The sequence below is a fragment of the Panulirus ornatus genome, chromosome 15, assembly GCF_036320965.1.
Source record: "Panulirus ornatus isolate Po-2019 chromosome 15, ASM3632096v1, whole genome shotgun sequence".
NCBI lineage: Eukaryota > Metazoa > Arthropoda > Malacostraca > Decapoda > Palinuridae > Panulirus > Panulirus ornatus.
In genome coordinates, this window is record NC_092238.1 from 38,310,367 (window position 1) to 38,325,176 (window position 14,810).

The 14,810-nt window shown below is 39.9% G+C and overlaps 1 protein-coding gene across 6 annotated transcripts in view; it reads left to right on the forward strand.

The window, feature by feature from the left end:
- Positions 1–14,810, forward strand: part of LOC139753863 (uncharacterized) — a 248,620-nt gene that overhangs the window by 145,388 nt on the left and 88,422 nt on the right. For 3 of the 6 annotated variants that reach the window (XM_071670807.1, XM_071670811.1, XM_071670812.1), the window contains exons 1-2: positions 715–905; positions 13,923–14,073. In XM_071670807.1, the coding sequence (XP_071526908.1) occupies positions 13,929–14,073 (145 nt within the window). In that variant the 5' untranslated portion in view covers positions 715–905; positions 13,923–13,928. Of the gene's footprint in view, positions 1–714; positions 906–13,922; positions 14,074–14,810 lie in introns of those variants that run through there. The other 3 variants (XM_071670809.1, XM_071670810.1, XM_071670808.1) reach the window with 2 other exon arrangements.

A 14,810-nucleotide genomic window follows, 5' to 3' on the forward strand; every position in this document is an offset into this window, starting at 1 on the left:
CTGTGGAGCAACGCTATATGAGAAATAAAAATCAAGGGAGGTGTGAGTACATATCCAATGAATATCAGAATCTAATATCCATTAGATGTGTGCTGATGCATTTTTGACAGTGCTCTCGTCTCTGTACATATTGCACGAGTGTCTTTTATTTCTACTATAAGATACAAATAAAACTGTGTAGCAAGTATAGTCAAGGCATTTTTCATGTCTGGGATTGAATTGCCAACATGGGTCGTTCGAGCATGCATCGCTCGCATCCAATGTGGCAACAGTGTCTCATACACGGGTTCGCTATGTGTTACTCCTCACGAATCTGTTTCGCCTGCACGGCCGGAGTCACAACAACAACTGCAGACGGCAGGTACTAGAATATCTCTGACAGTTTTTGATTCGGATGCGAAGACGAAGCCTGTTTCATCTGCTTCATATTCAAAGGCTCACACCTTCATTCCCCTAAACTTCTTTCGAAGCTTCGATTCCAAGGTCATGAACTGTATAGCCTGCATTAGTACTGGGACTACGTAGCGAGACCGTGTATGGTGTAAGAATGATCTTGAACATTTGAAGAAGGTGATTCAAAATCTTGCGATTGGTGGTTATAACGCGTCGTTGACGGCCGTAATGACCGAGACAGTCGATAGGACTAAAACCCAAATAACCAATCGATATTGGTCTCGAATCCTGCTTCACATGGGTCGGAACCAGAGTCACCCTTGGCAAGTGCAGACAGTACCTCACAGTGACTCGGCCCCAATGGCCGATCACCTTGCTAATCTAACGTCCTGTTACAAGTGATCTTCACAGGAGATCAGTGAGGACTCTCATTCACACTGACGAAGGAAGAGGAGGAGCGTCCTTCCCTTCAGAGAGAAATTAGGAGGGTCGATAGCCAAAACCAGCAAGAGGTGAGTGTGTCATACCGATTCCACTATCTCATGTTGACAATCCCAGACCCTCGTTAGTATATGGAAATCTTATTAACGTCAATAACACTAGCGATAGATGTGATGCTTCTGGTGGAATTACGTCGATATTATAAGTGGTAGATGTAAGTGAAGGAGGGAAGCAGAAGCGTCCAGTATTAGCACTCGAGATAACAGCTGCTCAGGGGTGTAATTTGGGTACCAGTGTAACATCATCATCCCCAGACAAATCAGGATTACAAAGCGAAAAATAGAACTTCTAAAAAAACGAGTTTTTAGGTGAAACATTGTAGTAAAGAAAACGGAAATACGGCCGAGTGGCCGTATTTTAACCAGAGTAGTGTAAAAGAAAGATTTAGTTCACCAAAACGTAACGAAATTAACCAATCAACTGTTAATGGGGGAAAAAATAAATGCCTTCGCATGAACGGTTTCGTATAACACAATCGACACTCAGCAACACTGCTATGATAAATACATTAGGCAGTTGTAATAGTTATTTAGATATTTATTGGTCAGTCCACTGGCTAATATATATATATATATATATATATATATATATATATATATATATATATATATATATATACACACTATTCGCCATTTCCCGCGTTAGCGAGGAACCTTTAAGAACAGAGGACTGAGCCTTTAAGGGAAATCCTCACTTGGCCCCCTTCTGTGATATTTTTGTTATGGAAAATTAGAATTAAAAACGAGAGGGGAGGATTTCCAGCCTCCCGCTCCCTCCCCCTTTAGGCGCCTTCTACGACACGCAGGGAATACGTGGGAAGTATTCTTTCTCCCCTGTCCCAGAGATTATATATATATATATATATATATATATATATATATATATATATATATATATATATATATATCATAGAACATACAAACCTCCAACAGCCAGGATCGAACCTGGGACCCCTGTGCGCGTTCATATGCACTTTATTCGTATATATATATATATATATATATATATATATATATATATATATATATATATATATATATATATATATATTCCTATGAGTCCGCGGGGAAAATGAAACACGATAAGTTCCCAAGTTTACTTTCGTGTAATAGTATCATCAGGGGAGATAAAGAAAGAAATATTAGTCAGCTGATATACGACGAAGAGACGTAACTAGGACGCCATTTGGTAAACACGTGATTGTCCAAATGGCGTCCTAGCTACGTTGTATATCAACTGACTTATATTTCTCTCTTGTGTCTCCTCTGATGATGTGATCATTACACGAAAGTGCACTTGAGAACTTCACGTGTTTCATTTTCCCCGTGGACTCATAGGAATATACTTGATCACTCGCAAAATTTTGTGATCCTTTCCAATATATATACATATATACCGTAAATCAAAAGTAGAATAAAAGATCAGAATAAATCATACTTTTAGTGTGTGATGTCTAGTGAATCATTGTGATATATTCCGCTACTATTCATTTAACAAAATTCAATTCATTTCCTGTAACTGTGAAATGGAATATTTAATGAATATTCTGTGGGACATCACGACAAGGCTTTTGGACATAGACACAAAGCTTATGATAGCATGGGAATGTGAAAGAGGCTTACGTTCTTTTTACCGGAAACCATCAAGTTGTGTTTCTGTACATAATATATTCATTCCTATGTATTGATAGGGATTTGTTGAAATGCATCGTGGTTGTATTGTCATGTTATTCTCATAATGTTTCACTCTCCCAGTGTTTTAACATATTATGGTTGAGTGTTGTAAAGCCGTAATGGTTTCGTTTCAGGTTAAACATGTAAACATCTAAACATTAAAAAACGTTTAAACACTTAATATTCCGCTAAATCATTATGCGCTCAGTAGATACGTTTGTGCTGTATTTTCGTTATCTTAGATTACGTTATCTTTATTGTTTACCTCAGTCTGCTCCTGCGTCAGTTATGTATTATTCAGTAAAAGAAGTGGTTTGTGAATTTTTACGAAAAAGACACATTTTCTCAATGCTTTCAGTCTCCACGTCAAGTTACAGTGTTCGTGGTTATGATGTGGCTGTTAATTGTGATCTGTAAGACTGAGGCTCCAAATATGTTGTATGTCATATGTGCCTATGTGGAGTACTCAGTTTTTAACAGTTTTCTGTAGTAGAAATTATAACAAACGTTTTCGATTTGACGAAAGTTTGTCCGACGAATTCAAAGAAAACGAAAATAGTAAGTTAGGCGTTGTTGAATTTCAAATTGTTTTACCAAATGAGTAGTTAGTCACTGTTTATTATATAATTAGCATTTTAAACTTCGTGCAGTAAAACAGTACTATATATATATATATATATATATATATATATATATATATATATATATATATATATATATACGAATAAAGTGCATAAGAACGCGCACCTTCATGGAACATACAAACCTCCAACAGCCAGGATCGAACCCGGGACCCCGATGCCACAAGTGGGAATGCCACCGCTACGTTATGGGCCTGGCTTATAACCTAATTGCCAGACCCATAGCCTAGCGGTGGCATTACCGCCTGTGGCACAGGGGTCCCGGGTTCGATCCTGGCTGTTGGAGGTTTGTATGTGGTATATATATATATATATATATATATATATATATATATATATATTCTATAGTTATTTATTTTCTATTCTTAGTCGCTGTCCCCCTTGTTAGCGAGGTAGCTCAAGGAAACAGACGAAAGAATGGCCCAACCCACCCACATACACATGCATATACTTAAACGCCCACACTCGCGCATATACATACCTATACATTTCAACGTATACATATATATACATACACAGACATGTACATATTTTCACATGTACGTATTCATACTTGCTGCCTTCATCCATTCACGTCGCCACCCCGCCAAACGTGTGTGTGTGTGTGTGTGTGTATATATATATATATATATATATATATATATATATATATATATATATATATATATATATATATATATATATTCCTATGAGTCCACGGGAAAATGAAACACGATAAGTTTCCAAGTGCACTTTCGTGTAATGATCACATCATCAGGGAGACACAAGAGAGAAATATAAGTCAGTTGATATACAACGTAGCTAGGACGCCATTTGAACAATCACGTGTTTATATATATGTGTACATTGAGATGTATAGGTATGTATATTTGCGTGCGTGGGCGTGTGTGTGTGTACATTGTGTATGGGGGTGGGTTGGGCCATTTCTTTCGTCTGTTTCCTTGCGCTACCTCGCAAACGCGGGAGACGGCGACAAAGCAAAATAAAATAAACAAATAATATATATATATATATATATATATATATATATATATATATATATATATATTAATTGATTTCATTTATTTTGCTTTGTCGCTGTCTCCCGCGTTAGCTAGGTAGCGCAAGGAAACAGACGAAAAAATGGCCCAATCCACCCACATACACATGTATATACATACACGTCCGTACACGCAAATATACATACCTATACATCTCAACGTATACATATATATATATATATATATATATATATATATATATATATATATATATATATATATATATATATACATAGACATATACATATATGCGCATGGACATAATTCATACTGGCTGCCTTTATTCATTCCCATCGCAACCCCCCCCCCCCCCGCCATACATGAAAAAAAAAAAAACTTCCCCCGCATGTGTGCGATGGTAGCGCTAGGAAAAAGACAACAAAGGTCACATTCGTTCACACTCAGTCTCTAGCTGTCATGTAATAATGCACCGAAACCACAGCTCCCTTTCCACATCCAGGCCCCACAGAACTTTCCATAGTTTACCCCAGACGCTTCACATGCCCTAGTTCAATCCATTGATAGCACGTCGACCCCGGTATACCACATCGTTCCAGTTCACTCTATTCCTTGCACGCCTTTCACCCTCCTCCATTTTCAGGCCCCGATCACTCAAAATCTTTTTCACTCCATCTTTCCACCTCCAATTTGGTCTCCCACTTCACTTCGTTCCCTCCACCTCCGACACATATATCCTCTTGGTCAATCTTTCCTCACTCATTCTCTTCATGTGCCCAAACCATTTCAAAACACCCTCTTCTGCTCTCTCAACCACGCTCTTTTTATTTCCACACATCTCTCTTACCCTTACATTACTTACTCGATCAAACCACCTCACACCACACATTGTCCTCAAACATCTCATTTCCAGCACATCCACCCTCCTGCGCACAACTCTATCCATAGCCCACGCCTCGCAACCATACAACAATGTTGGAACCACTATTCCTTCAAACATACCCATTTTTGCTTTCCGAGATAATGTTCTCGACTTCCACACATTCTTCAAGGCTCCCACGATTTTCGCCCCCTCCCCCACCCTATGATTCACTTCCGCTTCCATGGTTCCATCCGCTGCCAGATCCACTCCCAGATATCTAAAACACTTTACTTCCTCCAGATTTTCTCCATTCAAACTAACCTCCCAATTGACTTGACCCTCAACCCTACTGTACCTAATAACCTTGCTCTTATTCACATTTACTCTTAACTTTCTTCTTTCACACACTTTACCAAACTCAGTCACCAGCTTCTGCAGTTTCTCACATGAATCAGCCACCAGCGCTGTATCATCAGCGAACAACAACTGACTCACTTCCCAAGCTCTCTCATTCACAACAGACTTCATACTTGCCCCTCTTTCCAAAACTCTTGCATTCACCTCCCTAACAACCCCATCCATAAACAAATTAAACAACCATGGAGACATCACACACCCCTGCCGCAAACCTACATTCACTGAGAACTAATCACTTTCCTCTCTTCCTACACGTACACATGCCTTACATCCTCGATAAAAACTTTTCATTGCTTCTAACAACTTGCCTCCCACACCATATATTCTTAATACCTTCCACAGAGCATCTCTATCAACTCTATCATATGCCTTCTCCAGATCCATAAATGCTACAAACAATCCATTTGCTTTTCTAAGTGTTACTCACATACATTCTTCAAAGCAAACACCTGATCCACACATCATCTACCACTTCTGAAACCACACTGCTCTTCCCCAATCTGATGCTCTGTACATGCCTTCACCCTCTCAATCAATACCCTCCCATGTAATTTACCAGCAATACTCAACAAACTTATACCTCTGTAATTAGAGCACTCACTCTTATCCCCTTTGCCTTTGTACAATGGCACTATGCACGCGTTCCGCCAATCCTCAGGCACCTCACCATGAGTCATACATACATCAAATAACCTTACCAACCAGTCAACAATACAGTCACCCCCTTTTTTAATAAATTCCACTGCAGTACCATCCAAACCTGCTGCCTTGCCGGCTTTCATCTTCCGCAAAGCTTTTACTACCTCTTCTCTGTTTACCAAATCATTTTCCCTAACCTCTCACTTTGCACACCACCTCGACCAAAACACCCTATATCTGCCACTCTATCATCAAACACATTCAACAAACCTTCAAAATACTCACTCCATCTCCTTCTCACATCACCATCGTAGAAGGCGACTAGAGGGGACGGGAGCGGGGGAGCCAGAAATCCTCCCCTCCTTGTATTTTTAACTTTCTAAAATGGGAAACAGAAGAAGGAGTCACGCGGGGAGTGCTCATCCTCCTCGAAGGCTCAGACTGGGGTGTCTAAATGTGTGTGGATGTAACCAAGATGTGAAAAAAGGAGAGATAGGTAGTATGTTTGAGGAAAGGAACCTGGATGTTTTGGCTCTAAGTGAAACGAAGCTAAAGGGTAAAGGGGAAGAGTGGTTTGGGAATGTCTTGGGAGTAAAGTCAGGGTTTAGTGAGAGGACACGAGCAAGGGAAGGAGTAGCACTACTCCTGAAACAGGAGTTGTGGGAGTATGTGATAGAATGTAAGAAAGTAAATTCTCGATTAATATGGGTAAAACTGAAAGTTGATGGAGAGAGATGGGTGATTATTGGTGCATGTGCACCTGGGCATGAGAAGAAAGATCATGAGAGGCAAGTGTTTCGGGAGCAGCTGAATGAGTGTGTTAGTGGTTTTGATGCACGAGACCGGGTTATAGTGATGGGTGATTTGAATGCAAAGGTGAGTAATGTGGCAGTTGAGGGAATAATTGGTATACATGGGTGTTCAGTGTTGTAAATGGAAATGGTGAAGAGCTTGTAGATTTATGTGCTGAAAAAGGACTGGTGATTAGGAATACCTGGTTTATAAAGCGAGATATACATAAGTATACGTATGTAAGTACGAGAGATGGCCAGAGAGCGTTATTGGATTACGTGTTAATTGACAGGCGCGCGAAAGAGAGACTTTTGGATGTTAATGTGCTGAGAGGTGTACTGGAGGGATGTCTGATCATTATCTTGTGGAGGCTAAGGTGAAGATTTGTATGGGTTTTCAGAAAAGACGAGTGAATGTTGGGGTGAAGAGGGTGGTGAGAGTAAGTGAGCTTGGGGAGGAGACTTGTGTGAGGAAGTACCAGGAGAGACTGAGTACAGAATGGAAAAAGGTGAGAACAATGGAAGTAAGGGGAGTGGGGGAGGAATGGGATGTATTTAGGGAATCGGTGATGGATTGCGCAAAAGATGCTTGTGGCATGAGAAGAGTGGGAGGTGGGTTGATTAGAAAGGGTAGTGAGTGGTGGGATGAAGAAGTCAGATTATTAGTGAAAGAGAAGAGAGAGGCATTTGGACGATTTTTGCAGGGAAAAAATGCAATTGAGTGGGAGATGTATAAAAGAAAGAGACAGGAGGTCAAGAGAAAGGTGCAAGAGGTGAAAAAGAGGGCAAATGAGAGTTGGGGTGAGAGAGTATCATTAAATTTTAGGGAGAATAAAAAGATGTTCTGGAAGGAGGTAAATAAAGTGCGTAAGACACGGGAGCAAATGGGAACTTCAGTGAAGGGCGCAAATGGGGAGGTGATAACATATATATATGTATATATATATATATATATATATATATATATATATATATATATATATATATATATATATATATCTTTTTTCTTTCTTTTAAACTATTCGCCATTTCCCGCGTTCGCGAGGTAGCGTTAAGAACAGAGGACTGGGCCATTCAGGGAATATCCTCACCTGGCCCCCTTCTCTGTTCCTTCTTTTGGAAAATTAAAAAAAACTGAGAGGGGAGGATTTCCAGCCCCCCGCTCCCTCCCCTTTTAGTCGCCTTCTACGACACGCAGGGAATACGTGGGAAGTATTCTTTCTCCCCTATCCCCAGGGATAATATATATATATATATATATATATATATATATATATATATATATATATATATATATATATATATATATATATATGTGGTGGCTGATTCATGTGAGAAACTGCAGAAGCTGGTGACTGAGTTTGGTAAAGTGTGTGGAAGAAGAAAGTTAAGAGTAAATGTGAATAAGAGCAAGGTTATTAGGTACAGTAGGGTTGAGGGTCAAGTAAATTGGGAGGTGAGTTTGAATGGAGAAAAACTGGAGGAAGTGAAGTGTTTTAGATATCTGGGAGTGGATCTGGCAGCGGATGGAACCATGGAAGCGGAAGTGGATCATAGGGTGGGGGAGGGGGCGAAAATTCTGGGGGCCTTGAAGAATGTGTGGAAGTCGAGAACATTATCTCGGAAAGCAAAAATGGGTATGTTTGAAGGAATAGTGGTTCCAACAATGTTGTATGGTTGTGAGGCGTGGGCTATGGATAGAGTTGTGCGCAGGAGGATGGATGTGCTGGAAATGAGATGTTTGAGGACAATGTGTGGTGTGAGGTGGTTTGATCGAGTGAGTAACGTAAGGGTAAGAGAGATGTGTGGAAATAAAAAGAGCGTGGTTGAGAGAGCGGAAGAGGGTGTTTTGAAGTGGTTTGGGCACATGGAGAGAATGAGTGAGGAAAGATTGACCAAGAGGATATATGTGTCGGAGGTGGAGGGAACGAGGAGAAGAGGGAGACCAAATTGGAGGTGGAAAGATGGAGTGAAAAAGATTTTGTGTGATCGGGGCCTGAACATGCAGGAGGGTGAAAGGAGGGCAAGGAATAGAGTGAATTGGAGCGATGTGGTATACCGGGGTTGACGTGTTGTCAGTGGATTGAATCAAGGTATGTGAAGCGTCTGGGGTAAACCATGGAAAGCTGTGTAGGTATGTATATTTGCGTGTGTGGACGTATGTATATACATGTGTATGGGGGGGGTTAGGCCATTTCTTTCGTCTGTTTCCTTGCGCTACCTCGCAAACGCGGGAGACAGCGACAAAGTATAATGAAAAAAAAATAATATATATATATATATATATTCCTATGAGTCCACGGGGAATATGAAACACGAAAAGTTCCCAAGTGCACTTTCGTGTAATAATCACATCATCTGGGGAGACACAAGAGAGAAATATAATAGTTGATATACATCGAAGAGACGAAGCTAGGACGCGATTTGGTAAACATGTGATTGTCCAAAACATATCTTGATCACGCGCAAAATTGTGATCCTTTCCAATATATATATATATATATATATATATATATATATATATATATATATATATATATATATATATATATATATATTATCCCTGGGGATAGGGGATTAAGAATACTTCCCACGTATTCCCTGCGTGTCGTAGAAGGCGACTAAAAGGGGAGGGAGCGGGGGGCTGGAAATCCTCCCCTCTCTTTTTTTTTTTTTTTTAATTTTCCAAAAGAAGGAACAGAGGAGGCCAGGTGAGGATATTCCAAAAAAGGCCCAGTCCTCTGTTCTTAACGCTACCTCGCTAACGCGGGAAATGGCGAATAGTTTGAAAGAAAGAAAAAAGATATATATATATATATATATATATATATATATATATATATACACATATATATATATATATATATATATACACACACACACACACTAGCGATCTCATTTTCATACATATTTCTCACCACACGTTTTGGTCCATCAGATACATCATGTAAAATGCGAATTAATGCCCTCAATTGATTTTCACTTTATTCTTTCAATAGATGAGACGTTTAGGGCACGCAGACACTGTCCATCGTCTGCAGTACATCAGTATGCAAGACAAAAGAAGTTTAAAGTTTATTGATGTCATGAATTTGTTATTATGTGCTTTACTGCATTGATGTATTTCTTTGTTACTTTGATATTCTATTTTTCCTGTTTCAGTTTTCTGTTTTTGTGTTACTTTAATCTGTTTTTCTTTTCCTATTTCGATGTTCTATTTTTCTTTTATTTTCATATTCTTTTTTCATGTTTTGATATTCTGTTTCTTCATATTTTGATATTCTTTTATTACTTTGATATTTAATTTTTGCTTGTTGTAATATCTTATTTTTCCTATTTTGATATTCTCTTCTTTATGTTTACTTTGATTTTATTGTTTTCCTATTTCAACGTTCCTCTTTTTAAGTTACTTTAGTATTCTAGTTTTTTCTTTTCTAATATTCTACCTTATGTTACCTTAATATTTTTTTGTCTATTTCTATCTTAATGTTGTAATTTTCATGTCACTTTAATATTCTTTCTTCCTGTTTTGAAATTTGTATCTTCCTTTAAGTTCAGGTTTTCTATTTTTATATTCTATTTTTCTTTTTCTTTGCCATTCTATTTTTTTGTTAATTTGATATTTTTTTTCATTTTGATATTTGATTTTTATTTTGCTTTAATTTTCCCTTTTTTCTGTTATATAGTTTCATTCTCAAATGTTATAAACTTTTGTCCATAGTTGTACATGAATCAAAGAATCAAAATGTTTTGAAAAATGAAAAAAGAATTGTTAGATGGATTTTAAGTTATACTTCAGTATTCTATTCTTTTCAGTTAGACTTATAAGTGAAATTTTAGCATTCGGTATAAAAGTGCATTTTATACTCAGTTTTAATTGATGATAGAAAAAAAAAGTTACTGGTGTAAAACATTTCATATGATAGAGACACATCAAGTCCAGCAGGGCTGTGTGATTGAGCCATTTTGCTGTGAAGTTGAGCACTCGCAAACTGACTCGCTGGGGAAGGTGAGCCCGGGGTCCTCGCCAGGTGTCAGGTTCCCAGGTGTGGGCGGGAGCTGCCGGACACTGCCACCTGGTCAGCCAGTAGTCTCTACGTAGAAAGAAATATAAAGAAAATCACAGATGTTCCAGGATATTGTACCGCTATAATGTATTTTAGGCCAGTGCCCCTGAAAGTAGGACTTGCTTCCTTATGTATATTTATATATGGATGAATTATTATTATTATTATTATCATTATTATTATTATTTTTAATATTACTATTATTATTATTATTATTATTATCATTATTATTATTATTATTATTATTATTATCATTATTATTATTATTATTATTATTAGTATTATTATCATTATTATTATCATTGCTACTCCTTCGTGTGTTGATAGTAAACAGTTTATTGCATTGTGCACCGCAAGAGGCTTAAAATATACAAAATGCGCATATATATAAATGAGGGACTATACGGTGTGTATGTTGTGAGGCATTCTTTACGTACGTAGACATAAAAGTTAAGGCTAAAAGTATACCTTACTAATCCTTGATGATATTCACAATGGTTGGGATCGAGCATTGGTCTGTTAAGCTACACGTTCGTCTTCGTCTGGGTTTGGTGGTCCTACTCTGCAACTCTGAGACGAGGGACGCCCTCGTCTTTACTGCACCTTTTCCAGCAGTCCCTCTTCTGTGGTGGATAGTAAGGAAGACCTTGCTGGGGAAGGCACAGTCGAGTCTGAGAAGAAATGAACATTGTGTCGAGGTTCTTGAGTAGCAGGAGGTCCAAGTGTCTTGAGTTGATAAAGAAAGTAGACACAATAGATGGTGGATTCGACGTAGGTCATCTGTGAGTCATCCATCCAGCCCAGTTTGTCGTCTAAAGCGTTACCGAGAAGCTTGGTGGACTGGGCAGCCTGGTGGATGCTGGAGGCTTAGAGGAGCAGTAGTTGTAGGGCACAGTGAGAAGCGAGGTTCTGCGTGAATGGCCAGTCACACTCACCGCCTTGGTACTGTTGACGGCGGTCCAGTTCTGGAGGCTGGTGAGGTTGTTCTGGAAGAGGAGGAAATCTGGAGAGCTGTTGTCAGCGCTGACAACAATGGTAGAGTCGTCGACTTACCACCATCGAGATGGTGCCTCCATTAGGGCATGATTCACAAGAACGAGGAAGCACAAGTGTCTCTCCTCACCAAGCCACTCTTCCATGACTCTCACTTCACATACCACCCGACCTAAAAACCCTACATCTGCCACTCTTATCATCAGACATATTTAACAGTCCTTCAAAATAATCACTCCATCTCAACTTCATCACTACTTGTTATCACTTTCCCATTTGCCTCCACCGATATATCCATTTTTTCTCTTATGTTTCGCGCATTATTTACTCCATTTCAAAACTTCCTCTCATTTTCCCTAAAGTTTACGGATACTCACTAACGTCAACTCTCATTTGCGTCCTTTTTCAACCCCTGCACCTTACTCTTGACCTCCTGCCGCTTTCTCTTATACATCTCACAATCATTTTCACTCCTTCCCTGTAAGTACCGCCCAAACGACTCTCTTTTTTTCTCTCTCACTAGCAAACTTCATTCCACCGCTCACTACCCTTTTTATTCTGCCTGCCTCCCACCTTTCGCGTGTCACATGCATCTCTTGCTCATGCCGTCACTGCTTCCCAAAATACTTCCCATTACTCATCCACTCCCTTTTTCATCAGCCCTCACCATTGCCATTTCGCACTCAATCTCTCCAGGTATTCCTTCACACTAGTCTATTCTCCAAGCTCACTTTCTCATACCATTCTCTTCTCACCGAGATTCTTTCTTTTATTCCCAAAACCTTTACATGTCTTCACCCTCGCCTCCACAAGATTGAAATCAGACATCCCACCAGCAGCCCCTCAGCACATTTACAACTCAAGGTCTCTCTTTGGTACGCCTGTCAGTTAACCCGTAATCCAGTAATGGCCGCTGGCCATCTCTTCTGCTCACTTACGTATACTTGTGTATGTCCCTCTTTTTAAATCAGGTGTTCCCAATCACCAGTCCTTTTTTCAGCACAGAACTCTAGAAGCTCTTCATCATTTCCATTCGTAACACTAAATATCCAGTTCACCCCAGGTATCCCCTCAACTACCACATTACTCACCTTCGTCTTTATATCACCCATTACTAATACCCGGTCTCTTGCATCAAAACTGCTGGCACACTATTCAGCTGCTCCCAAAAACACTTGCCACTCGTGATCTTTCTTCTCATGTTCTGGTGCTTAAGAACCAACAATAACCCATCTCTCTTCATCCACTTTCAGTTTTATCCACATTAGTCTAAAATTTTCTTCCATACACTCTCACACACTCCCACAACTCCTGCTTCAGGAGTAGTGCCACTCCTTCCTTAGCTCTTGTCCTCTAACCTACCCCTTACTTTACTCCTAAGTCATTTCCAAACCATTCTTCCCCTTTACCCTTGAACTTTGTTTCACTCAAAGCCAGAACATTCACGTTCCTTTCCTCAAACATTCACGCTATCTCTCCTCTCCTCTCATCTTGGTTATATCCACACACATTCAGACACCCTAGCCTGAGCCTTCGAGGAGGATGAGCACACCCAGAGTAGCTGCTTCTTCTGTTCCTTCTTTAAGAAATTGAAATACAGGAAACGGGGAGGGAGGTCGAGCTCCCCTGCTCTCGACACCTTTAGTTGCGTTTTGTCACGCAGGGAATACGGAGGTAGAATTCTTTCTCCCCCAAACCCAGAGATGATATGTTTATCTATTAGTTTATATAATCAATTTGTTCTTGTTAGATATATATATATATATATATATATATATATATATATATATATATATATATATATATATATATATATATATATATATTTGTAAAGCCAGATAATCAGAAGACGCCCTCGAGTTGTCTGGCTATAACATAGATATATAATATAAAGTTATATTTTATCGAATTTTTTTTTCATACTGACCAAAATTTCTTCTGCAACAGGCAGCCATGTCGACTGTGCTGAACGGTCACCGGGAGGAGGACGCAGGCCACGGTACCCACGGAGGCCGCACCACCCACCAGGGCCACATCCTGCCCATGCTCAGCTTCAGCGCCTCGACACCAACGGAAGAGGACAATCCACTGGAAAGGGGTGAGTGGGACGGGGGAGAGAGAGAGGAGGGAGAGCGGGGAGGTACTGGGAGTAAGAGGGATGAGGGTGGTCGGGAAGGGTATACAGGGAGGGGAAGTAAGAAGGGAGAATGGGAAAGATAGGTTAAAAGGAGGGAAGACAAGGGGAAGAAGGAGAGAGATGGAGGAAGGGAGAGGATGGGGAGGTAGGGCTTAGGTGAGGGTGAAGGAAGAAAACTTTGCGAGCATTGTGAGCGAGACAATGGCGGACATTGTGATGATGGATGGATAATACCAAAATGGAGGGAGGATACATTGTGATGATGGATGGATGATACCAAGATGGAGGGAGGACACATTTTGGTGATGGACGGATAATACCAAGATGGAGGGAGGATACATTGTGGTGATGGATGGATAATACCAAGATGGAGGGAGGATACATTGTGATGATGGATGTATAATACCAAGATGGAGGGAGGATACATTGTGATGATGGAAGGATGGACACACACACACACACACACACACACACACACACACACACACCGATAGATTGCCTAACCAGTTGACTGATTGACCGAATGATTGAGTGACTGACTGAATGAGGGAGCGAGATACAGGGATTACTCAAGTAAAAACCCTACCATGTCTGAGCCACCGGGATTAACCTCCTCCATCATGTACCCGACCAGTGAGATGGATTCCTCCCTCTCTCCAAGGCTGTGGGATTAACACCACCATATCCTGTCCCAGCCA